General features: G+C 33.4%; 1 protein-coding gene across 1 annotated transcript in view; it reads right to left on the bottom strand.

The window, feature by feature from the left end:
• Positions 1-24152, bottom strand: part of LOC115886153 (far upstream element-binding protein 3) — a 51348-nt gene extending 27196 nt beyond the window's left edge. Inside the window, exons 1-7 of the mRNA XM_030905226.1 lie at positions 24126-24152; positions 22736-22811; positions 11934-12095; positions 11555-11715; positions 10095-10258; positions 9798-10020; positions 536-818 (exon numbers count right to left, since the gene is read on the bottom strand). Of these exons, the coding sequence (XP_030761086.1) occupies positions 536-818; positions 9798-10020; positions 10095-10258; positions 11555-11715; positions 11934-12095; positions 22736-22811; positions 24126-24152 (1096 nt within the window). The remainder of the gene's footprint in view (positions 1-535; positions 819-9797; positions 10021-10094; positions 10259-11554; positions 11716-11933; positions 12096-22735; positions 22812-24125) is intronic.
• Between the last annotated feature and the right edge of the window lie 3809 nt (positions 24153-27961).

Raw genomic sequence — 27961 nt, 5'->3', positions numbered from 1 at the left:
TTATACAGGTACGGACAAAAAGTTATTACTCTCCAAATCAGTTAAAAAACATGTAGGTGGCGCCCTCTACAAGTAGGAGTCATATTGACATCAAAATCAAATTTCTCATGTAAAAAAACTCCCAGACACAAATTTTCATCCAAATATTGACTTTAATTCAGAAATTATTTAAAAAAATCGAAATAAAAATGAAACTTCTACACCCTGTATCTCCGAAACTAAGCATTTTAGGACATACATTTATACGAACTTTTTTACTTATTTTTATCTGCAGAATATGCTGCCGAAGTTTCCGGAATACAATTCGGACCACCCTGTATATCAGGATGTATTTCAGGAAAATATTTTAACTTCTACAGGATGGCTCGAAAAAGTGAGTGGATCGTTACATAGTTGCGGCAATTTTTTGATAGACACCGATTTGATTGATTGCACCCTGCAGCCCGATCCTGTACTAACTGGTACACACTAGATCGGAGGTTTCAAGTTGAAATGGCATGCTTAATTTTTAATGTGGAAAATCTTATTCACTTACCTCGTCCGATAATGACGCCACACTTATTAGCCGGCACTGTAAAAGACACCTCCTGCTGGGGCCCAGGGCCGCCCCGGTCGTTCCAGCCTCCCGCGCCGCCGTAGTCGCCTCCGCCACCGTTGCGGTCGCCACCAAAGTGCCCGCCGCCTCTTCCGCCGCCCCGGCCTCCTCTACCGCCGCCACGGCCTCCCCTTCCGCCCGCGTGGCCACCGCCCATGGGACCGTCGTGGCCACCGTCACGCTGCATCACGCTGTCGATCAGTTCTTCGATCCTTTGGCGGGCCTGAAATTCAAAATCAAAAAAGGAGAAATTAAAATGGTTTACGTTTAAGAACTTCCTTTCAGAGTCAATTCAAATTTGTGGGATGATAGTTTATATTATAAGTTACAGCTGCAAATAGCCTAGCTAATGTGGAACATCCCGAAAGCCTTGCCAGACTCGTCAAACGCTCGGCAGGCGCGCTAAATTCATACGGCCGTGCCGATGCCGCTTCGTCTCCTCATTTAACTACCTGTCTTGTGAGTCTGGCAGGGCATTCGTAATCCGGTGTTTAACCATAGTAAATTTTTGTTATTTTTAATATAAAATTCAATTGAAGTGATTAAAAAATACTCCCTCAATAGAAAAAGAAATGCAACAAAGTTACAATTAAGGAATAAATAATAAACCAAATTCAATACAAATTTCACTGGTTTGAAATGACGCGTAGAAAATTGTGACGTCACCTATTAGTATTTGACTGAATAGTTGACAGAGGGCGCGAGATAATATTATGTTCGAGCAATGCCGTCTCTAATAGAACAGCCTCGGATCGAGAATTATGACGTCACGCTAGTTAGAGACTACGGATACTTTGATTGACTATGAACCATACAAATGCAGCAAATGTTTTACAATATACAAATAATAAATGCGTACATAAAATAATGGATAAAATGTAAAATATATTTTCAATTTTACGGTGTGAAAATCGATCTAATTTAATACCCAAAAACATTCAATATCTACTAGTGATGTGTTATTATTTGCATTCACAAAATTTATATGTATATTTTGCAAGTATCAATGTTCGAAAAATTATATTTGCAAATAATACAATATCATCGAAAAAAAGGCGTCATTGTTGGCTATTAAATAAAGATCGCAGTCATTTTATATGTAATATTATTTAGGGAATGTCATCGATGTTCATTTCCAAGCCATCTAGACGCCGTTTTTTTTTTTCGATGATACAGTATAATTCTTACATAAAATGTAAATAACATTAGACCAATTAAAAAAAAAGAAATATGATTTTTTTTTATTAAATATAATAATTGAAACACCTTTATCCTTAAAACTTGATTTTGTATTGTAAATATACCAGTTTTATTGTTATTTTATTCAAATTGTATTCAGCCATCACTTAAATATTTGATATTAATTTGGTATTATAAATAATCAACTATCTATCTAAAAAACTATCTATCGAAGCTGAACCAACAACACTTGGGAGTGGAGATGCCACAATATGGATAAAATAAATATAATTGTCCAGTTTTCTTTAATATCAGCCTGGGAGAATATTTTTAAATTTATTAAAGATATTTTCAATAGAATTATCTTGATTTATAACTCATACCCACTTTTCTTGCTCTTCCGGACACTTTAGGCTGCCTAGTATAATAATCCCTGCAATCAGGAACACAACAAAAATGAGGCATAGCACCAAAAACACATTCCACTTACGCTTTATTGATGAATTGTTAGAGTCTTAAAAAACATACACAAAAATTATGATAAATATAAAACTTTAATAAAACCTTTTATATTTCGTGTTTTTTTTTTTATGAGAAACAGAGTGACCATATATCTGGTAGTAGTTTATGTCACTTAAACACTAAAATAATTAGTTTTTTGCACTACAATAACAAATAATATCAAAAATTAACCGACAAAATATGAATACAGAATCTAACCGAATATCTAACTATGAACAGCTGATGAAGTACACAAAAGTCCGTGCTCGACTGATCTATTAGAGATGGCAGTGGTTCGAGGCGTTCGAGGGTTCGAGGTTATATTTGTATTTTCAAGTATTTTGTACATTTTGCGTTTGGCGTTAAATACTTGTTTTCAATTTTGTTTTATTGTACCCTCTTTATTATTTTTGTAATGAAGGGTGTTAAAGTTTGTTTTGTAAAGGGCTGTCTAAATAACTCTGAAGGCTCTCCAGAAAAAGTTTTTATAACTGTTCCTTTGGATGAAAGCCGTCGAAGAGCATGGTTTGAAGCGGCAAGACAACAATATGTCAGCAAAAGTACGAGATTTTGCTGTGAAGATCATTTCAACGTAAGTTCCTTAAGTTTTATTTTACAATTAATTTTATATCTACTTTAAAATGCATTTATAAAAATGATTTTTATTTACCTTGTACCTTTGTTTTAGGTTACAGAAGATATAGAAAATTATATGAGGTACAAGCTGGTTGGAGGACTGGTTTTAGTTAAAAAAAAACATGTTATTCCTCATATATTTAAAAGGCAGCAAACCACATTTAAATTTAAAATGTGAGGTTGAAGACGAAGGTGCAGCACCGGTGGAAGAAGCAATCGAACAAACATGTAAGAAGAGACGGATACGTGATACCGAGTTTGATGAAAATTTACCATCCACTTCAGGATCCACAACAAGACAGCGCACTATTGGCATTCAGGTCAAGTGTCATTCCTACTCTATTGGGGTTCAAACACATATTGAACAAAAATATTTTTCCAGTAGTGGTCACCAAAAATGAAACATTTTTCAGTAATGTGTAATATCCCTCCTAAATCTCGCCATGTTAAGATAGACACATCTAGTTTATCTTTAAAATGTGACACTGCTACATCACCTCTTAAATGTCCACCACCATCAGTCAGTAAACAGATACTTTGTTTACGGGAAAGTTCTGTCAGTGTTACAAGTAAAGAAAACATTAAACCTAGTACTTCAGAGTTTGTTCCCAGTAGTGATGCCATTAGTAAAGATAAAAATAAGGACTTATTGAAAGAGTTAGAGCAACAAGCTACTTGTGAATATACTATTAAATTAATTGAGAAAAATCCTAAACGCTACATAGGTATTCCAAAACAGTGGTTCAATAGTGTATTAAACAAGCTAATTGTAAAAGCAAATTTAAAAAAGGCAGACGTTTTGTTGAGTTTAATGAAAATTAAGTTAAATGATTCGTTCATGCGTTTAGGTGATCAGTTTGGTATATCAGGTAGTAGAGCTTCAACAATTTAAAAAAAAACTATTCCAAAAATTGAATTTTATTTAAAAACATTAGTTTTTTGGCCAAAGCCAGACATAATAAAAGTGTGCCTCCCTATTCCATTTAGAATCCGATATAATGAGGTACAATCTATAATAGATTGTTTAGAAATTCAAATTCAAAAGCCTACTGACAGTTTAAAACAAGTCCTAACATGGTCAGAATATAAAAAGGGCAACACAATTAAATATTTAATTTCGTGCACACCAGATGGTTTTGTAAATTTTGTATCCACAGGTTATGGTGGTAGGACTAGTGACATGACAATTTTGGAACAGTGCAATTTTTTAAAAGAGCTTCCAGAAAATTGTCATGTAATGGCTGATAGAGGTTTCAAACATGTAGATAGGATGTTAGCAGAAAAAAAATGCAAATTAGTTCGACCACCTTCAGTTTCATCAACTAGCAGACTCTTAAAAGAAGAGGTTATAGAATCGAAAAGAATTGCAAGCTTAAGGATCCACATAGAAAGGGTAATTAAGCGTTTAAGAGAATTATCTTTTTTAAAACCCCATGCTGTTATTGATCATCACCTTATTGGCCATACAGATTCTGTAATTACTATTTGTTGTGCGTTAATTAATTTACAAAGCCCAATTATTAAGTAAAGTAAAAAAATCACTTTTGAAATTATTTTTGTTGTAGTGTTTATGTAATATATTATATTATTTTTTAGGAGGTAGGTACTATAGGTATTAGGGTAATAGTTTAGATACTTATGCTTAAAATTTCATTTATGTTTCTTTTTATAGACTGGTTTTTTGTATTACTAGGATAATTTGCATTGTAAAAACTTTCAAGGCATTTTTTTTGAAAAAATAAACTATTTTGTATGTGTTGTTAACAATAAAAAATTATAATTATTCAAGTACAAATTTTATTAAGAATATTATTCTTATAAAAATCCATGCAATTTTCCAACCACGATTTTAAACATTCCTCATCATAGTTAACCCAAATAATTTGAACGTTCTTTGTTGTTTCAAAATCAGGCTCTGCCACACAAAATAATGCTTTTTGCATCCCAGTAGCTAACATTTGCAGCTGAACTTGACCATTGCATTTTTTTGTTATTTCTCCTTTGTTAATATAATTTTTAAGGGTTTTATTACTGATAGGGCACTTAACTTCTACCACAAAATCAGTACCCAAAGCATCTGGAAAGGCCCCAAATATTGATTAAATTTAAATTATAGTATTATTTAACATGTGACAAATTTTAAAATCCGAAGATAAAAAGCAAAAAAGTGAAATAAGAGCAAAAAAATGTTTGGTTTGGTTTGGTTTGGTTTGGCTTGTAATTTAATACCTATATGATAAATCAACAAAACTGCTTAATTTTTTGGAAAAGGCTCTCACATAGAGCCACAAAGAAAATTAATTACCTACCATTATAAAAATTAATAAATTAAAATTATTAAAATACGCTTTGCGGTACTTTCCACCTTTATATGTACTCTTTTGTTTGTGCATGTAATAAAGATTATTTTATTTTATTTTAAAGCCTTGTTATATTGTTTTATAAAAAATATAGCGTTTGGAGCGCAAACACTCTGAACGTTTGAGCTGAGTGCATAGGAGTATTTACAGGGGACTACGAGGGTGCCGGGCCCACCCTAAGTTTTACTGGGCACCCCCAGAAAAATCTTAATTTTTGACTAAATTATGACTCTTGACTAAATATTAATTTTTATTTTAATATTATTATTCTTCACTTTTTATAAAACAGAAGTCCTAAGCCCCGTAGCCCTCCCCCAAAATAAATTGCTAGTTACGCTAATGACTGAGTGTCCTCAATATAAGGATGGCATATATGTCATTCGCTAATGAAATGCCGATGTTGTGCAATTTTTGGATCCCAACTCCCTTAATGACAATGAAAAGAAAGGTGTTGACACCCAGCTGCGGTCATTTTCCATTGGTTTATATCGAAAATTGTTTTATATATTTAACTCAGATCTGGATATGACCGCTGCTTATATTCTGCTAGTTTTTGTTAGACAAAAACATCCACATGATGTTCTAGTTAAATAACGCATGGCGATATGCAAGTTTTTTTCTAATTTCTGATAATTGCTAATAAAACTAAATGATTATTATTATTATTCATTTTAATAAAAACTTAAAAAAACGTCATATGTTGCTTTGTTATGTTTTCATTTGTTGAAATTTAGTTAATACTATATTATTATAAAAGAAATTTATGAAGTATCAACAAAAACATTAAATAAATCAATAAAACAGGCGTTTTATTATACTAATTACTAAATAATGTATTTTAAAATTGCTGTTTTATAAAGACTTTTTAACTAAATCTTTTAGAAATACCATTGGAATAGTTGATACATTGAATTTCAGGAGTAAATCAAACTCCACCAAGACACGTTTTGACCGCATGTTTAGCTAACCATTAATATTTGCTTAACATCATCATATCGGTTTAAGAAATTCATAAAATTTTACCTCAAATTAAACTTAAAAATCACCTGAACTTACCACCTCGTACGGAGTTTTAAACACTGGCACACAAAAACTACAAATGATAATAAAAATGTTTTTTTTTGCTATTTCAGGAAAATATATAAAACTAGTTGAAGCCTGGCGCATCCGCCACGACATGCGACATCAGGAAAAAATTCTTTTTATTTTTTTTTTAATTAAATGAAAAACAAAAAATCCGGCGAGGGCAGTTTTTAGAAGAGCCAATTAGCTATCTTTTAGTAAAAAAAGCAACTTTCTAGAGCAAGTCGTTACTTCAGTAGAGACGACACAGATAAACATTAGCATTTTATATATATGTAGATAATAATAATTATTTTGTAGTTTATTTAACCTTCCTTAATTTGCCAGTTTATACATGAAAGTAAGCAGCCATTAAAACATGATATAAACGACTGGTTACAATCACAATCCCCGCACGCCTCAAAAAAACTACGAATGCCGTTTCGAACGCTAGGCATTGCCACGTTTACTTCCTTTTCAATATCGAGGTATTTTAGAATTTTATATTATTTTATAAAATTTAAAAATGAATCAAAATTTTAAATAACATTGAAGAAGGAAACTAGTATTAATATTTATTTCTTAAAAATATTTTTTTAATACTTGAGTATCTTAAGTTTTTTTGAGTTGCATATACGGGAAAGTTGGGTTATTGAATATTATTGCACCCAAACACGCCATATTACACTCTCTTTTACGCGTTAACATGTTTTTGGCAATTTTATTAACATTTGAAATTGTCACAACATAACACGACGCCTAGTTCGAATCGGTCAACTAACAACTATCCAAACTCCTACTTCCCACTCCAAGGTAAATTATAAGCGGAAGAGATTCTTCAATGATACCAACATTTTCGGTTTCTGTTCATATCTGGAACAAGAGAGCTGGGCCGATTTGGAAGAGTACTTGGATGTAAATAGTAAGTACGAATGTTTTTTCCGAATTTTCTCCTATTAATTTGAACTAAGCTTCCTTTGTGTAACGCTAGGGAGAAGGCGATCCCAGATTGGGTGAATAATGAAATTAAGCACTACTCGGCACATATTAAAGATCTTTACGTTACATACAAACAAACCAATAGTCCAATAATTTACTCTCGTTATAAACAAGAAAGAAAGAAATATAGAAAGTATGTATCTAATTATAAAAAAAGTCTTAATGAGAACAAAATTTTAAATGCAAAAAATAAATCAAAAACTGCATGGAATATTATAAATAAGCAAACTAATAAATCAAATTCGCATAAGGATATTTCAATAAAGTACAAGGACACTAAGGTTCGTGAGCCGAAGGCGGTGGCGGAACTGTTTAGTAAACACTTCAACCTCCCCTTTTCTTACAACGATACTTATGTGGATGTTGGTGAATCCATTACACCCACAATTTTTCTCAATCCTGTTAATTCACAGGAAATTTTTACATTCTAATGAATCTTCCAAACAAGCATTCCGCAGGTCTGGATGATATTCCGGTATTTCTGTTAAAACGCATTGCCTCCTTCATATGTACACCTCTTGCAGCACTCATAAACGTACCCTTCTCATCTGGGGTTTTTCCTTCAGCCTTGAAGGTTGCTAAACTTATCCCGGTCCTTAAAGGGGGTAATGCTTGTCTCATGAACAATTACCGTCCAGTGTCACTTCTGTCATCTTTTTCAAAAGTGTTTGAGAGGGCTCTTTGTGATAGACTTGCATCTTTTTTGGATCGAAATAGTATATTATCGGATACTCAATATGGGTTTAGGCCAAAAAAGTCATGCCACCTGGCAATATATAATGTGCTGAATTTTATTATTGAAAGGGTCGACAGAGGTGAGGAGGTAGCAGGTATATTCTTTGATTTATCCAAGGCTTTCGACATCTTGAATCATGGCGTCCTGTTAAATAAGTTGAATATATATGGAATAAGGGGAGTTGCCGCGCGGTTGCTCGAATCGTATTTATCTAATCGTCAACAACTAATTTGTGTCATTCATGAAAAGTCAAAATACCTCTCTCAGTCCGTCACAGTAAGCCAGGGAGTCCCACAGGGCTCTATATTGGGACCGCTTTTGTTCCTACTGTATGTGAATGATCTTCATGGGGAGTTTGTTTCGGGGCTGGTTTGCCAGTATGCAGACGACACCTCTCTGGTGTTGACCGACCAAGTTTTGCGGGGGCTCTCTGGGGCTTGTTCGCAGGCAGTGGGGGCGATGCGGGAGTGGTGTAGGAAAAATAGCCTACAATTGAACAATTCCAAGACCGGACTTCTTACTTTTGGTAAAACCAGAGATAACGAGTCCTTGTATGTCAGCTGTGATAACAAGTCTATACCACTGGCCGATTATGTAAAGTTTCTCGGTGTCTACATTGATCCTACGCTTCACTGGACAAAACACATAGATATTTTGACTTCTAAATTAAACAGTAACTGCGCGATAATACGAAGATTAAGGGACCAATTGTCTCTGGACACCATTCGAACTCTTTACATCGCCACTTCACAATCCTTAATTATGTATAGCGTTATGTTTTGGGGATCTTCGGCTCTAGCAGAGCAGATCTTCAGGGCCCAAAAGAGAATGATCAGGTGTATGTTCGGCTTGCATCCGAGGACATCTTGTAGGCCATATTTTGCAAAAATTCATGTCCTGACTGTGCCCTCTTTATATTTTCTGTCCCTAGTGATGTTCGTTAAAAAGCATTCCGCCCTTTTTGCTACGAACTCGAGTCACTATGGTCCAGATATGGAACGGATTACCAGGGGGCGGGATGATTTAAGCATACCTTTGCATAGCTCGTCTTTTTTTCGGAGGGGCCCAGGCTACAGGGCGGTCAAGGCCTTTGAAATGCTCCCAGCAAATATTGGGGCTGTAGGTAGCGATTACCACTTTAGGGGGTCGGTGTTGGAATTTTTACACACACGCGGTTTTTATAGCTTTAACTTTGAATTTTAATTATGTCCTTTGTCTGAAATTGTTGAATTTTTATTATTGTTATTTTTGTGCATTTATTACTATGTTTTAATGTTCTAAGATAATATACTCTGTAATGGGATAATATACTCTGTTCTGTGACGTTGCTTTGTGATCGGGAAGATCATTTTGTCGGCAATAAAGTATTTGTATTTGTATTTGTAATTCTTTTTCACTTATTTTTTACTACCCGAAATAGCGTTACATCCCACAGACCTCGTACCTGAGTTTTTTATAGTCTCAATAACTGCACTAGCAAAAAACTAAAATACTTAAATATAATAATAAAATACTTGAATTTTGTTGGCATCCAGAATAGAGGTAAAAATATCAAAATTGTCGGGCTGATAAGAGACGGCGAACTACTGGACTAACCCATTTAGCGCGTGTCCGAATTAGTAAAGTTCTACTGTATATAATCCCTTATTTTAGTTCAAAATTGAGCAGCATTACCTCTGTGAGTTAACAGATTACAGTAATTTTATATCAAAAGGAATAAGTTGCTTACATGATCAACTTGTTTAGGGTTTCCATTCAAAGAACACCTTCTATCGCCAGGTCCCTCATCCCTGGCCTGTTGGAACTGCACCCTGCAACCAGTCTCAGCTTGTATTTTCTTTATCATATCGCCACCCTTGCCTATAACCACTCCTACCGCAGCCTTGGGCACCAAAACTTCAAAATCGCCGCCTCCGCCTCCGCCATAGTCGCTGTAGCCATCACCACCAGCTCTGCGAATAAATTTCAACAAGTAAAAATTAACAATTCTATACAATGACTCAACAATAGTAAATAATGTTTTTACCTATTATCATTACGTCCTCGTCCACCACCACCTCCCCCTCTATTATTGAAACTCTTCATTTCCTTTTCTGCAATTAAATCATAAACCAATTGCTTTGCATACTCTATTTTCTGAGGATCCCCGCTAATAACCAAAGGTTTTTCTAGCTCTTGAGCAGGGCCATCCTGTAACAGAACGATTTATCAGTTTTTTTAAATTAACAAAAATAATTATCTAATAGTTTTTTATTGGAAAAAATATTAAAATACTCAAAAAACGTTTAAATAATTTGGACATTATGATTCTGTTGAGTAAATCGAATGACAAGATTCAATTAATCTATATCTCTATATAATATTCAGCGATCGTTCAACGTTACGTCATATACTGTCGTACTCTCTCTACCACTTGACAACCATTTCACTCTGATATTTATTCAAACTTGATATATTATGTTGAATTAGTACATAAATATTTAAATTATAAGTACATTATTATATTTATTAATTCACACTCACTTATCTTAATATTACCAAGATGATATATGACATTAACCTTGAAATTATGATCTAGGAAAATAAACTATGATAAATATGCAGGTAATTAACATTAATTCAACTGTAACTCTCAACTGTAATAAACATTATTTTGAATTTGTATAATAAAAAATAGAATGAAACATGATTGTAGCAGCAAATCAACAATTACAGACAACCAATACAAGATTCTACCAGGACAGTTGCTGTCTATACCCTTAAACTCTAGAAGGCTCTAAACAATTGAAACAAATTGGGCATTCACAAACAAGTTTGTTGTTATATTTGGTAATTATTAAAAAAAAATATTTGGTAATATGGCGAAAAAAAGCTGCTATAATGGTACGCGTACACTGACCAGAACCGCACGCGCCGCGACGACCCAAGATAACATAGATTAAATGAAGCGATGCGGCTCTGACTAGAGTGCGCACCTTCATTGAAAATATCACAAACAATATTTTTCTTAGGTCGATGCGGCGCGTGCGGCTCGGGTCAGTGTGCGCGTACCTTAATTGTTCATTATTTAGTGTTTCATTATTTCAATTTACTAAACTGTAAAAAAGGTATTTAAAATAGTAGACGTTGCACTATACCTAATAGTAATCTACAATGAGTAAAACATCAACAATGAATAAGATTAATCTAAGTATTGTTTGTTTTTTTAAATATTTTTAAATTTAAATGTCTACTGATAACTTAAAAAATGTGGATAACATAGGAGGTTGTGTTGGGCAACATTGCATTCTCCCGAAGTACTATAAACAAATATCCGCAAACTGAACAAGCTCAGAAGTATTTAAACCTTTGTACCTTGCTACTCCCAAGGCGTTAAACGTTATATACGGGAGCTATTATTATTATTTAAGCATTTAAACTATTTTGTTAAACACAGAAAATTGTATATTGATTTGATCAAAATATAATGTATGCAAACTATGTTACCTGTATAACAACCATCTTGGCTCCACTTTTCTCCTGGAGCTGTTTAATAGTTTCTCCACCTTTGCCAATAATAAGCCCCACTTTTGGACCTGGGATCATAATTTCGAGGCTATTTCTTCCACCTTGGCCTCCTGGAGGACCACCCATACCTAATGGATTACCTAAATATTCATAAGATTTGTGTTAATCAATGCATTTTTTAAATATTAATACAGAATTTTTAAAAAATAAGGGAAAACAGTCTAATAAGTAAATATTTCAACACAATAAATAATAAATATAATTTCTATTATCCCTTAACTTATTTTAATTTTCTAAACCTAATATATTAAAATAAAGACTGCCATAAGATTTTATTTCGGTATTATAGAAAACTTACGCATTCCCATGCCCATTTTGTCACCAGGGGCCGGTCCTGGAGCCTTCATATCCTCGGTGCCGGGTGGCCCGTTGCCTATTGGTCCCCCCATTGGTAATGCGACCTGGGGGGGTCTGCCCATTTGCGGTGGTCCTAAACCAGGACCCTTCTTCGCATCTGGTTCTAAAAAAATAATACTATATACGACCCAAAATCAAAAACAGTTATAATGGGGCGTCCACACTTAGCGACTTGGTTGAACAGTCTAGTTTATACACACTTAAGTTCAGTATAGAGTGGGGCGTGGATTGAACCCTAGCTACGCATACAGTTAAGCATGTGCAAACTTCAGTTCACACAACACTTCACAGTTCAATTCGACTCTTACGGCCTGAACGTATGTACTTACCTGCTAGAATTATCAGGAAAATATTGGGTTGTGATAAGTTTTTTAACTTTATTTTATATTTCATTTCAAAATTATTTGAAATAGATCAAATTTTGATGGAAATGGTTGTTAAATACAAAGCTGAGCCAAATATAATAAACGCAGCATAGACCTGAACCCACTTTCCAAACCTGATCCGGTTCAAGATTGTTTTCGCTCTATAAAACCATTAAACCCAGAGAAAAAATAATAAAGATGTGACTCCTAGGACGGAGATATTAATATCTATCGCAGTTTAGATTTTTATCACTCCAAACTCAGCAAGGTAGTTTTTACAGCAATTTTCTGTTGACTCAGGATTGATAGAAAAATCTAAAAAGTTAGTTTACTGATTTTCTGTCCGTAGCGCTCGCAGCTACTGTTGCTGTATCTCTATATGTTACAGTAAAAGTCAGAAATCAGTGATTGTTAACAATTACTAGTAAACGCTCACATTAACTGATTTGCTAAGACTACGCTAGTAAAAGTTCAACAGCTATTTTTGAAACCAACTTTTACTAGTGAATGCTAGCTGCTAGCATTCCCTGGAGGATAGCAGTGAATTTGGAAGATTCAGTTTGCGCGGTTGCCATATGTTGTAAAATATAACGATAAATACGGATAAGTAGAATAATAGGCAATATAAGGATAACGTTAAACTGGGTTAAACATTGGCAACGGTGACATCCATCTGGCGTAAATTGGCTTCGTTTTTTGTGGTTATGTATAATTGTTTTGATATCGTTGAAAATGTGCTGTGGGGAATTTTCCGTAAATTGAAGAAATTTTCTATGAAAAATTAAAACAAAATAGGCTCTCGCAAAAATGTAATAGTACAAATAAATTTTTCATTTTTGCAATATAATGAAATCATAGCAAGAGTTAAATATACTATAGAAAAAGTTATTAAGGAACCTAGTGACTTATTAAACGTTTTGATGCTTGAAGTGCCGGGTTTGAAAAAACTAATATAGCTCCAGATGAAGAAAATTCGGGCATCCTTTATTTTGTCTACTATGAAGAACTTTATAAAAAAAAAACATTGTACCAATAAATAATCTTATGTTTATGAATGTTTTTTAATTGTTTTGTACAGTTTAAAATGTTTACTCTTGCAAGTCTTGCACTTTTTAAATTATTTTTACTAAAGGCACTTTCTACATAGGAAAATGTTAAATAAATAGCAGTTTAAGTAATTAAATACAAATGAAAATTTTGAAGAACGAAACAATATATATATGTACAGGGTGTCCCACTAAGAATAGCTCTCGGCTGTATCTCGGAAAGTATTAGCCGTAGGGCCTGCGGAAAAAAATATTTATAACTAAAGAGGGTATGAGAAATTGCTGGAAATTATTTTCAAGTTTGTAGAACAACCGCTAAGGGGCGCAACTGAAACAAAAAATAAGAAAATTGAGTTTTTACACAATTTTGCCTAGATCAGGTGTACTATAAGTAATAGCTTCATAATATTCAGTAAATTTTGAATATTTTTTGTTAGAGCCATTTTCCCCTATCTACCAAAATAAAGTGGTGGGGGGAGGTTAGATCTGTTTTTATTTAAATATTAATAACTCCGGACTGGATGATCGGAATCCAACAAGCCAGGGCTCGTTTAAAAGAGCGTTTCTTACTCTATATTGTACCGTATAAGGTATAATAAAAAGTTTTTGAACATAGACGCTAGGGGACGTTCTCTTACAATTTAACAAACATTGCGCGTTTTTTCAAAAAAATTAAATGCGATAGTATATGTAATTTTAGCTGATAGTAAAGAGTAATAAAAGCTTAACAAGTCAGCGAAAACCGCATCTTGATATCTTTTTTCAAACCAAAGTTATTAACAAAATTATAGTAAATATGATAATATAAGCCCTTAATTACCTTATTTTTCTAACACGGTATACTAGCCCTCTTGATTATGAAAATTCTGACAAAAAATATAGAAATGATTAGATTATTCTAAAATCGACAATATACCAGAATACCATAACACCAGATCTATTAATATCTACACTCGATGCAAAAAAAAACGCAATGGAGAAAATTTTGGTCAAATTTAAACTGTTATATTTTTGTTATATTTAGCCCTATTTTCATGATTTTTTTAGCAAACTGTATATTATTATATCAACTTTAATTCGTAAACTAAGTTTTTTATAAACTTTAGTATTTGGCATATTATACAAGGTTAATCGGGGGATTGTTTTTTTACCTTAACTTTAAAACACCCTGTGCAATAATTTCGTGTGCAAATTTTCCTAAAATATAATTTTACGGCCAGAACCATGACACCTGAGCATTTTGTTTTTTGATTCATGTCAATACATACTTTGGTTAATTTTTAAGAACGAAATGAACTGATCACGATCAAATTGCAATTTTTTTAATTATCATTACTTTTGGATGTCATTTTTTAATATGACGAGATGGTTTTGGTGACTATTGTCGCAACTTCGTATTACGCTGCATTGGATACTCTATACTAAATTTAAAAAAAACGTTAAAGACTAACGAAACTGTCCTGGTTTTAATAAACATTAATAACGATAACATAACCAACGATATGAAAGAAAACATTTGTAATACTCAAGTATACAAACAGAAAAAAAATTGTAAAAAATACCCTAATACTTTGTATAACCTCCCTTGGCTGATATAGTTACCTGTATACGTTCGATCATACTGTCATTGAGGCTACATATGTATACCATATTGCGTTCTGCTTTCTCATACTTCTTTAAGAACCTAACGAAGTTCATTTAATGAAGCTGGTAGCGCTTCGCGACCTCTAACCTCTAACCCTCCTGCCAAGCATTTCCCAAACGTCGAACGTGATGGTCAGTTCATAGTAGCATATAGTTCACAATAATCACCAAAGAGGCCTTGTCATATTGAAAAATTACTTCAAAGAGAAATGATCATTGAAAAAATTGCAAATTATTGGTGGCAAGTTCATTTCGCTCTTAAAAATTAACTATGGCATGTATTGACATGATCCAAAAAACAAAATGCTCAGGAGACATGGTTCTGACCATAAAATTATATTTTAGGAAACTCTACACACGAAATTATTGCACAGGGTGTTCTAAAGTTAGGGTAAAAAAACAATCCCTCGATTAACCTTGTATAATAGCCAAATACCAAAGTTTATAAAAAACTGAGTTTACGAATTAAAGTTGATATAATTACATACAGTTTGCATATATAATTACATATAATTACATTCATGAAAATAGGGCAAAAATATAACACTTTAAATTTGACCAAAAATGTCTCCATTGCGTTTTTTTGCACCTGAGTGTAATAATTAAGATATCAATGACAATTAATAAGAAAAGACGCCTCAGTGAAGTTATGGTAGGCTTTGGAAAAAAGATGCTTTTGACGTAATAGTATCAACGTCAAAGTGTTATTAGATTAACATTTTGATAGTCTTAGCAGCGTTTTTTCTCTGTTGAAGAAAGGCATTTTTAGAAAAGTAATCAAAAGACAAAAAAAAGACTGCAGAGACTATCAAAATGTTGATATAATAACATTTTGATGTTTAAACTGTCCGTTTAAAAGCAACTTTTTTCCAAAGCCTACCATGAATTCACTGAGGTGTCGTTTCTTGTCCACCGTCATTGGTATCTTAATTATTAGATATTAATACATCTAGTATTATGGTTTTCTGGTTCATTGTCGATTTTTTGAATAAAATAATCTTTTTTATATTATTTTCTATTAGAATGATCATAATCAAGAGGGCTAGTGATACCGTATTAGAAAAATAAGGTAATTAAGGGCATATATTTTCGTATTTATTATAATTTTGCTAATAACTTTGGTTTGAAAAAAGATATCAAGATGCGGTTTTCGCTGACTTGTTAAGCTTTTATTACTCTTTACTATCAGCTAAAATTACATATACTATCGCATTTAATTTTTTTGAAAAAACGCGCAATGTTTGTTAAATTGTAAGAGAACGCCCCCTAGCGTCTACGTTCAAAAGCTTATTATTATTGTTTATATGGTACAATATAGAGTAAGAAACGCTCTTTTAAACGAGCCCTCGCTTGTTGAATTCCGATCATCCAGTCCGGAGTTATTAATATTTAAATAAAAACAGATCTAACCTCCCCCACCACTTTATTTTAGCAGATAGGGGAAAATGGTTCTAACAAAAAAGAAGCTATTATTTATAGTACATCGTATCTATAGGCAAAATTTCTTAAAAATTCCATTTTGTTATTTTCCATAGCAGTTACGCCCTCCAGCGGCCGTCCTACAAACTTGAAAATAATTTCCAGCAATTTCTCATGGTCTTATTAGTTATAAATATTTTTTCCGCAAGTTCTACGACTAATACTTTCTGAGATACAGCCGAGAGCTATTCTTAGTGGGACACCGTGTACAATGAAAATTTTAATTTTTCAATATACAGGGTGGTCCGAATTTAAATAGAGAAACTTCTTAAATAAACTACTCAAAACAATTATCGCGTATTTAAAAAAATATATTAATTTGAAAAAACAAGACACATTGAATTCTCCCAATTACATTTTTAAATAGTTTGGATACTGTAAAGGGAAATTCAAAACATTAAGCCTATGCTAAGACATGCAATTTTTAGTCGGCCGGCTATTACAATGCAATCAAATAGTCGGCCAATCCGCTCCATAAGAATGTATTGTTGTCACTTTTGCACCTAAATAGTCGGTCGTTTAAAAACTGCATGTCAGCGAGTAGCCTATTATCCCAAGAAAACTCGCAAGAGGAAGGCAAAAAAGGCATGGTTCATTTAGTCATATAATAATTACTTTTTTTCAAATATGCGATAATTATTATGAGTAGTGTACTCGTATATTCTGCAGATAAAAATGAGTGAAAAAGTTGTTATAAATTTATGTCCTAAAATGCTTCGTTTCGGAGATTCTGATTCTTCGTTTCTGAACTAACGTGAAATATGACGTCTGGTTTTCGTTGAATCTTTGGCACAATAAAAATCTAGATTTATTACTGCAGTCTAATAACTATCTACACTGTACAGGGTGTTTCAAAAACCATGTGCCATCTCTCGTGGGGAGATTCTTCACGTAAAAATAAGATTTATTTTTCATATCAACATATGTCCGATTCTGCTTTGTTTCGTAGCTACAGGGGGATATAGTTTTAATATTTTTTCGATTTATTATAATTTTCTTTCAAGTACTTTTAACGATTCAAATCAAATTTTGAGGATAAAAGTTACTATAAGTGAGACATATTTTAATGCTAAAAAAAGTCGACTTAATCACCAGGGACATGCATATGAATTATAACTGAAATATTTTTCTAAAAAGGGTTTTTCTTCAGGTGGCAGCTCTGCTGTAAAAATGTCAAACTGCCACATTTATTTATTTATTTCCTGATATTATCATTCGTTTTGACATTTTAGTTTTGTATTACGAGTTTTTGGTTTAAATAAATAGTGTTGTGATACTTTAAACTTAAAATTTTTACTAGCAGACGTTGCAGTCGAACATTGTTCTTTTTAGAACCTCTTTTAGCGCGAAGTGTACAAGATAGCTTAATAGCCTTTAATAAAAAAACTCTTCATTGATTCCATAAAAATTGGTCAAGTGCGAGTCGGACTCGCGCACGAAGGGTTCCGTACAATTCATTATCTATACAACATTACACACTATATTATTATAAACTTTTTTTCCGATTTAGCTGAAATTTTGAATGCGCGTATAAGTAATTTAAAAAAAATGAAGAAACACAATACTAAAAATTGTATTAATGAATAATAAATATGTAAAAAGTAAAAATAAATATGTAAAAATTAAAAAAAACGATTAAAAAAGTCGCCTTGCTAGGATTCGAACCTGCCTGACTACGGCTCCAACGTCATAGCAGCGTAAAGTTCTAAAGCCCCGTTCTCAGAACTGCGTCGTGTCGACAGCGACACTGATTGACACTTCAAACGACCAATGGGAGCTGTACTAAATTTAAAATTGACAGCTGTTTGAATTTTGTACAAATCTGATTGGTTCTTTTGTCGTGTCGCTGGCGACAGTCGCAGTTCTGAGAACGGGGCTTAATGCTTTAACCACGCGGCCACCGAGGACTTGAAAGATTCTATGTAAAATTCTTACTTAAAAGATAATGTTTAGTGAAAGTACTTTTTTATTTATAAACATATATTTAATTCTGTTTTTAGTATCTTATAGCGGCAACTAGTGATGTTGGTAGCGAATATTTCCATTCGAATTTTGCAGGAAATTTCAGAAATTTCCGAAATATTCGGTTCCGAAATCGCGAGTATTCGCAAAAATCTGAATTTTGCAAAGAGCAAAAATTTAACGAAAGTGTATCAAGTATGCCTAGTGTTAAATCAGAAGAAAAAAAATGCTTCTCCGCCTTACAAAATAGAAAACGTATGGCTCTTAAACCAATGCATTTTGCCGCGAATCTCTTGGATCCCTCTGTTTCCTGGGAGAGCACCTTAACAATGAAGAACACATAGCCGCTATGGAATTTATCAACAATATCACCAACAAACATCCTCAGTGTGTCAATAATAAAGAAGCCATTTTTACAGATGTAACAAATTATTGCGCCAAATCGGGTTTATGGGCTCTCGTTTGGATGTAAGTTAAAAATGTAGACTGTCTAAGTTGGTGGCAAGCAATGTGTAAAAATACTCAGTTGAAATATTTAGCTGTTGCTCTTCTGTCTTTACCAACGTCATCTGCAGCTACTGAGAGAAGTTTCACTACTTACAGTTTTATCCATACTAAAAAAAGGAAGCGCTTAACTGCACAAAGAGCCAGCAAAATAATGTTTGTAGCTCATAACAATAAATTATTACTACAAAAACAAAAAGTAGATATGGAGCATAATATTCAACAACATGAAACTCCTCCAGAACCACTAGAACCCGTAGAGGTAGAGGTCCATCCTTCAGAATCAGAACCAGATGATACATCAAATATATCTGATTTGGAAATAGAAACTGACGAATACAGTACTACTACTACTATAATACCCTATGAAGATGGGGACCAGCTTGGCGCCTGAAAATATTCCGGAATAGAATAATTCAGTTATTTGTGTTTTACGTTTTTTAAATTTATATTTCGTACTTTTTGTTTTTTTTTAAGTTCATAGTCATAGTTCATGGTTTATGTACAAAATACAAATGTTACTAAATGATTTTAGTAGTGATGGGCAAAACTGTTATTTTTAGATAACAGTTGAAACTGTTATAGTTATTTATAAAAAACAGCTTAAAATAACAGCTTAAAAATAACAGGTTTCTTTATTTTATTGCTAAATATCTGAAAGAGTATGAAGCGGTCGCCGCCAGGCGTATTAACGCAGTTGCAAGTTGCTACAATGACATGCTCGGTGGTAGTATTTCCAGGGTGTCTAAAAATTTCCAAATATCGATTGTTATCTAAAATACCTCTCTAAAAACGGTCGGAATTGCGATATAAAAAAGCCAAAATTCCGCCACTCGTCTATACGTATACATTCCGATCTACCTACGCCTTGCCCATCGATCGGCGTAGATCCTGAATTGCGTAGCAGTGTACAGGGTGCATCTCACTCGACGGGCAAGAAGCCCTTAGTTATAATTTTACCATTTGTGGTCAAAAAATAGCAATATAAGAAAATGTGTAGTATATTCTTCATAAGTAAACCAACTATACACTAGAGTTCGAATTAGTTTTACACTTAAACTAGCGTGTACCCGCGACTTCGTCCGCGTCGAATTAATAATTTGTAATGGTGATGATAAAGCAAAGCAAGAATTTCTATTGACATACAAACTGGATAAAATTTTCTCACATTTGCCAAAAATAAGCTTTAAACGTCGAGCAGTTTAAGCAGAATCGTGGTTAATCAATTGCTCAACTTTTTGGAACACCCTGTATTATTTTTTAAAAAATTTCAAAATATGTAAAAAAACAAAATAAATTATGCGTGTCCAAGCGTTTTCCCGAAAGACTAACCGTTTTTTAAATAACAAGTATTGTAATATTTGAGGGGCGTTTTCACCCTCTTGGAATTTAGGATTCGAGAAACCCCTCCTTATCGAACCTCAACCTCACAGTCAATCCGTTTGCCAAAAATCAGCTTTAAACGTCAAGCAGAATCGCGATTACTCAATGGTCACATTTTATGAAACACCCTGTATATATTTTTAAAAAATCTTAAAATATGTAAAACAACGAAATAAAATATACGTGTTTAAGAGTTTTTCCGGAAAACTCACCGGTTTTTAAATAAAAAATATTCTATTATTTGAGGGTGGTTTCACCCCCTTTGAATTCGAGTTTCGAAAAATCCCTTCTTATCGAACCTCTGCACCCTAAAGTCAATCCGTTTTCCAAAAATCAGCTTTTTACGTCAAGGGCTTTAAGCAGGATCGTGATTAATCAATGACCAGATTTTTCAAAACACCCTGTATATATTTTTAAAAAATCTTAAAATATTATTCTGAAAATTTTTCAGAATAAATAAATACCTAAATATTGAAACTTAATAACGTACTGAAACATACAGCGCCATAATATCTCGACCTCCGCCCGTTATGCTCGTAACAGGTTGAAAAACAATATATCTACAACAACTGATGCGTTATTCTCCAACCTGTTTCGAACTTCCATCGACAATCGACCGATGCAGCAGCCTTCCTTTCCCACTCCTGTTTTCTCGACCGCCAGGCGTTATGCCCGCAACTGTTTCAAAAAACCTGCTTCTTTTATATCCTATTATTTTTAAGCTGTTATAAGCGCAATACGACCGTCGACGGGATCGACCGAAGCAGCTACGTTCGCCGTAGCGCATTCCCCACTCCGTTGTCTGTTGTCTCGCCGCCTGTATCGATGGTTGACGAAATAACAGGTTTTCCATCCATACTAGTTGTTTTTTGGAATTGCTTCGAGCAGCATAGAATTTCGGGGCGGTGCAGAGCGCCGACTTCGTTTTTCGTTTCACGAGCGGCCGATCTCTACGTGTCTTTATTTTATATCTGTTATTTTTTAGAAGTAGTAACGGTTGCGTTATGTTATTTCTAAATAATTGTTATAAAATAACAGATAGTTAAATAACAACCCATCACTAGATTTTAGTTATGTGTTATGTTTATGACTATTATGAGTCATGTATTGTTTATTAAAAATATAACAACTAATATTGTGTTTATTGTTTTTTTTCACTCACATGTTGGTATCAAATGTCCATCTAATTTATTCCTTTATATCAGTATCAACAAAAAATATGTAAAATTTCTTAAAATTTCATAAATTTCCGAAAGTTTCGGAAAATTCTTGGAACAATCAAAAATTTCTGAAATATTAACATCACTAGCGGCAACATAGATATACATTATCTGTAAAAATTTCAACTGTCTAGCTATAAAGGTTCATAAGATAGACCTTTGTCAGACAGGCGGACAGCGAAGTCTTAGTAATAGGGTTCCCATTTTTACCCTTTGGGTACGGAACCCTAGAAAGCTGTAACTCTTAAAAATTCTCATTGAAAATTTATTAGAATATGTTGAACGGGAAAGCGGTAGTAATGTCTAGTGATGGAATAACTCGAGCGAAAACTGCGACATACTCGAATTTTCTACATGCATTGCAGGTAGCAAATTTATACGATGTTATATTTTGCGTATCTGAGTGACAACATTTTACAACCTACATCGACAATGCTTTGAAATAAACTAAATTAAGCGAATTACTCGTCGCTTACTACTTGCCATTCATCACCGAAAGAATATGGCACTGCGCACGCAGCTTACTGCTTGGAATTACAGGTACAATAAGTGACGGGCCAAAACTGTATTTTTAACCCTCAACTGGCATGGTGGGGTCTAGCGAACCCCAAGCACTATTTAAACTTCTGTAAAAAATTTACGTTTAACATTTAGGCCTTGCAGCGCCATTTACCATTTTACCATATAATTTAGCTAGAGTAACCATAACTCCGATTCTGAATCTCTTACTTATAGAAGAGAGAAAATTGAATAATCAATACCAGAAAAGAAAGAGATGTGGTATATGTCAACAAAGAAATGACAAAAAAAATCTTTACCTATAAAATACCCGAAAATATTTTTACCTATAATTTACTTAGCCAGCTTAGCTATTAAAGTGTGTTTTACCATGGTCTTTGATTCTCTTTTAAACTCATATATAGAAATTTTGCACATCAGCATTTTGAAATGGAACTTTAATCTCAAAAAATAATTTAATAAAAAGAGAATTAAATTAATACAGAACAAGAGCCTGCTGATAAAAAAAATAAGAAATTATAAAGCGGCTCGCTTCAAGGTTATTTAGGCGGCAATAATTATCGATCGAACTAATACAATTTTTTCAAGCGACCAATTACAATAATAATTATTAGTACTTACCGGGACTATCTTCTAAAGGCCTCTTCCCTCTAGATTCACTAACAGGAGTGCCCCCGGGATTAATTTTAGCGGCTATCTATTACAAAATAAAGAGAATGAATAGGACACATCAGAATCGATATTAAAAACCTATGCCGCATGATGACGGCGTAGGGTCGTGTATGAAGTTTATCGAAACTTACTTGTGACAAAAGCCCTTAAAACGGTAAAATAGCAAAAAGCGCTTGAGACGCAAAAATGGTCGTGGGCTAATACGCTAGGTAAAAAAATATTTCTTTACTGTCAACATACACGAAGGAGATTATTATAGGAAGTTTAATTATTATTGAATCTTGTTGCCTAGTAAATTAAATATACAGGGCGAGCCAACGATAAAGTTCATTATTTTATTTGTTTTGAGAATTATTAAAAAGTGTTTTAGAATTATTAAAAAAATAGAAAAACTGTAGAGAAGGTTAAGATACACATTTTAAAATTATTATAGAATATACAGGGTGGTTCAAAATAGTGTTACGGATATAACATGGTTTTTTAAATGTAATAATACATTATTTTTTTTTATTTTTACATTCTGCGTAAAATTTTATAACTTTTTATTTATGTATAATGCGAGGTATAACGTTATATACCTAAAACTAATAGTTTTTGTAATATTTCAATTTGCTTAAACAAAAAATGTTAGATTTCAGAGTCGTAAAAAATTGTCATTAATGTTTTGTTTTAAGTTGGAGTGCTAAAATTTGTTAGGATAGTTTTATAGGGACGAAGAAAAAGATATAGGTAAAGATATTTGAGTTAGATGCTATTAGAATTAGTGTGTTCAACAAATATTTATGAATTTCGACTATTTAAAATTAAATAATCCCAAATCTTTTAAATCGAACACCGTATATGTATTATCATTTTTAATAGAATTTATAAATTTTGCGTCACTGGCACTTTTTACCGTACCGAAATCTATTTCTTTAAACAAATTGAATTATTACAAAATCGATTATTTTAGATATATAATATGATATGCAAAAAAAGTTACCGAATTGCACGTAGAATCTAATAATAAAATAAAAAATAGGGTATTCCCATTAAAACATACCGCGTGTGAGAGAGTCACAGTGTTGTTTTTTCTCGAATAAAGTAAGAAAATACCGAGGGTCCCATTTAAAAATCACATGTTGCAGTCATTTCGTGAAACCGGAAGTGGCCGAAAACAATTGAATATGTCAATCAATCCTAATTTATGTCATATACTAGCATACCAAATCTCGTTTTTTTATCTAAAAAATAAAAAAGTTATAGGGGTGCGCCACTTTTGAGACGCACCCGGTATATCCGTAACACTTTTCGAAGTACCCTGTATACTCTACAGTAATTTTCAAATGTGCTTCCTAACCTTTCCTATAACCTTTCTATTTAACATTTTGTTCTAAAAAACGGATTTTGTAAAAGACGTCGCGTCGTGTCTCGAAACAAATGAAGGATAAAAGGGGAAAAAATTGACGATGAATGAAATAAGTCGAACCAAATATCATGTTAAAGATACATAAATTTATTACTTATGCGTTATTATTTGCTGCAGCTTTTCATCGGACATGTTTACACAAACCGATCACCTTTCACTATGATCCAACTCGCTTGTCTCGCGGCAGCCTTGAGTCAAAAAATGGATAGAAAATGTCTTGTTCTCGTCTCGCACTCGTCTTGCTCTTGCCTCGCTCTTGTCTCGCTCATGTCTTGCTCTCGTCTCGCACTCGACTCCTCAGGTCTGGACGCACCATTACGTTGAGTGGTTTGAGCAGGATCGTGATTAATCAGTGAGTCACTTAAGGATTTTTATATATTAGTATAGATTAAAGAAATCTTTGTAATCTCGTCTTTGAATCCGTTATAAATCCAGTTTCCAGTTCATTTTCAAGTCGGTATCAAAACAATGCATTTATACCCTTCCACTACGATCTTCCTAGGTAGCCATTACATCAAATTTCCCCCGTGTGCCATCTTGTTACGCGTCTTGTTACTAACCGTATAATTTACAGCGCGACATTTATTATTGTCCTCAAAGTTTAATGATCACACCGTCTGCGCTCGGTCATTTTGCCAGATATCTCAGACGTCAAGACAAGCAGCTTGGACAGTAGTATAAATTGAATCTGTTCTTTGTTTTAACGTCTAGCACTTGCATATCGTTTTCCGGACATTACGTGTCTGGCGATTTGAATTAACAACGTCAAATAAAACGCAGATACCCAACCAGGAGTATAGTAAACATAAATAATATCTACTGTATATTAGGGTGGGCCAGAAAAATCGACTATGATTTTTTTTCACTTTATACTCTGAAAAAAAGGTTGGTTGAGCATTTCAACAAAATTCTCTCCAAGTATGAGCTCTTAATTTTAATAGGAAGGTCCTCCGCCTTTCAGTTTTCTATTTTTTTCATTATTATTAGAAAGAAAAAATCATATTTTGGGATCTACTATTTGGAAAAAATATCTCGTCTAATCTGTTTGTAGGAAATTGAATTCTCTACAAAACAGGTCTCTTACAATTTTTTTGTAAACCTCACGTTCGAAAGTTATTAAATGTTGAAGTTTGATTATTTTAAGGCAGATTTCTTGTTTCTTATGAATTTTATAACTCGTTAACAAAAAATCATTATGATACGCGCACTCACGGTTTTGTAGGAAATTCACTGCTTTACAAAAATGGTTTCTTATGATTAATCAATTAAATTAACAAATATTCATGGTCAAACTTAATGCAGAATAATTTTAACAGTTTTTGATCAATAAATGGAACAATCTTTCCTCCTTTTTTTAAATTTGTAAAAATGTTAACAAATTTAAGTTTCTGTCATGACAGTAACTACCGTATGATCGAGAAAAACGGCGTCAGCAACGACTATGAAATGAAGATCGCTGTACAATTGGAACGCCATAGCATGAAATGAATACTTTATTATTATATTTATCAATATATGTAACTTATGTACAGAGTGGGTCAAATTCGACGCTTTTAAATGGAAACACCCTTTTCTATAGGAGATACACGAAAACTAATATCGGTGTCTGAGCTCAATTTTTGTCAAAAACATGATGGTGAAAACCGCATATCGATATCTGTTACCGTTTCGGAGTTACGGGGTGTTATTCAAAAATATGCACTTTTAACAAATCGCTGTAACTTTTTTGCTGTGGAAAATTTTGTATTTTTATGAAAACATTGCCAAAGCACCTTTTTACGTAGAATTCAATGGTTCAAGTATAATTTTTTTAAAATAAATAATTTATGAATTATCAACAGAAAATTTGATTTTTTATATGGAACACCCTGTATATTTTTAATTTATTGAAACGAATTTAAAATTGTCTTTCCAAAAATATAACACACTTGATATTTTGCTCGATTCCTCTTCGAGATATAGAATATATAAAAATTCGCCCGCTTTAAATAAGTAGGCTTGGAACGGCACCGGCTGTAATGCAAAAAAAATCCAGCTGTGAGCATCAATTAAAACGAAAATAATATTTGCTATGAGAGATGCAGAATTTTATAACAATTTAAAATAAATTTAACCAACATCAACACATTTAAACTATATCTAATAACAATAAAAATAAATATCAAACCAAGACATGAGATTTTGCTACAGGTGTTCGACATATCGACCCTCTTCTGTTATGGACAATTTTTGAACATTTCTCGCGGAATTCATTAACTCAGTGGAGGTGAAAGATACCCTCTCATAACTGCTAAGTATTTCTAATTCTTGTCGAGATTATACGGAAGAACCTTTATTCTTCCGCAAATATATCCATAGGATTAGATCCATGGGCACTAAGTCAGGCGGCCTCGACGGCCAACGGCTGGGATCTTGGTTAGCTATTCAATTATTCTTGAAATTGGCTGCAAAAATTTGCTGATAACTTCAGCGTTCAGAGGTGGTGCCTCGTGTTGCTGGAAAAATATGTTTTCGAGTTCCATTAAGAGCATATCATCAATAAGGGGTCCAAAGCCTACTAGTTAAAAGTGGCAAACTTTTAAAAATTCTGTATTTCGAAGAGGAATCGAGCAAAATATCAAATGTGTTATATTTTTGGAAAGGTAATTTTAAATTCTTTTCAATAAATTAAAAATATAGAGGGTGTCCCAAATAAAAAATCAATTTTTCTGTTGATAACTCTTAAATTATCAATTTTAAAAAAATTATACTTAAACCATAAAAATCTACGTAAAAAGGTGCTTTGGAAATGTTTTCATAGAAATACAAAATTTTCCATAGCAAAAAAGTTACAGCGATTTGTTAAAAATGCACATTTTTGAAAAACACCTCGTAACTCTGAAACGGTAACAGATATCGATATGCGGTTTTCACCATCATGTTTTTGACAAAAATTGAGCTCCGGACACCGATATTACTTTTGGTCTATCTCCTATAGAAAAGGGTGTTTCCATTTAAAAGCTTCGAATTTGACCCACCCTGTACAAATATTCTTTTTAATATTGTACAGGAATAAATAAGACACAACATAAATAAAACGAAATATTTTATTGATAATAACACTTACTGAATTTTATACTTTAAAAGTTCATTTACCAGTACCTTTTGACATATTCTTAGCAATGTGCACAGTTTCTCGGTTTATTTCATACGTGTTTACTGTTCTCACTTTGTTCAGTACATTATAAACGCATTGTACTCTTCTTAAGAAACGCTTACTCAGCATATAAAAGACCATACCATCACGTGGTATACTGATGCTTCCAAAACCAAAGCAGTGACAGGGATAGGAGTATTTGGGCCGAAAACTGAATACTCCGAACCAATGGGCACCTACCCCAGTATCCTTCAGGCAGAAATTTGCGCTATCGAAAGATGCGTACAATTTATCTTGGATAGGAACTATCGAAAACAGGAAATTGCCATCCTATCCGATAGTCAAGCAGCACTTAACGCGATCAACTCAGTAACCATCAATTCGAAGTTGGTCAAAGAATGCCTAGAGAAGCTCAACAAATTAGGGGCAAAGAAAATAAAGTCCTCCCTACTCTGGGTGCCTGCTCACCAAGGGATAGAAGGCAATGAAAAAGCAAATGATCTAGCTAGGAAAGGAGCGAACACTCCACTAACTGGACCAGAACCGTTCTGTTTTCCAAACGGGAACCAACTGAAAGCGGAACTGAAGAATCTGGAAGACTCCATCCGTAACTTGGAATGGGTGTCCTCCA

This window comes from Sitophilus oryzae, unplaced genomic scaffold, assembly GCF_002938485.1.
Source record: "Sitophilus oryzae breed Bouriz unplaced genomic scaffold, Soryzae_2.0 scaffold_469_pilon_pilon, whole genome shotgun sequence".
NCBI lineage: Eukaryota > Metazoa > Arthropoda > Insecta > Coleoptera > Curculionidae > Sitophilus > Sitophilus oryzae.
This window is presented reverse-complemented; position numbering and strand designations above follow the sequence as displayed.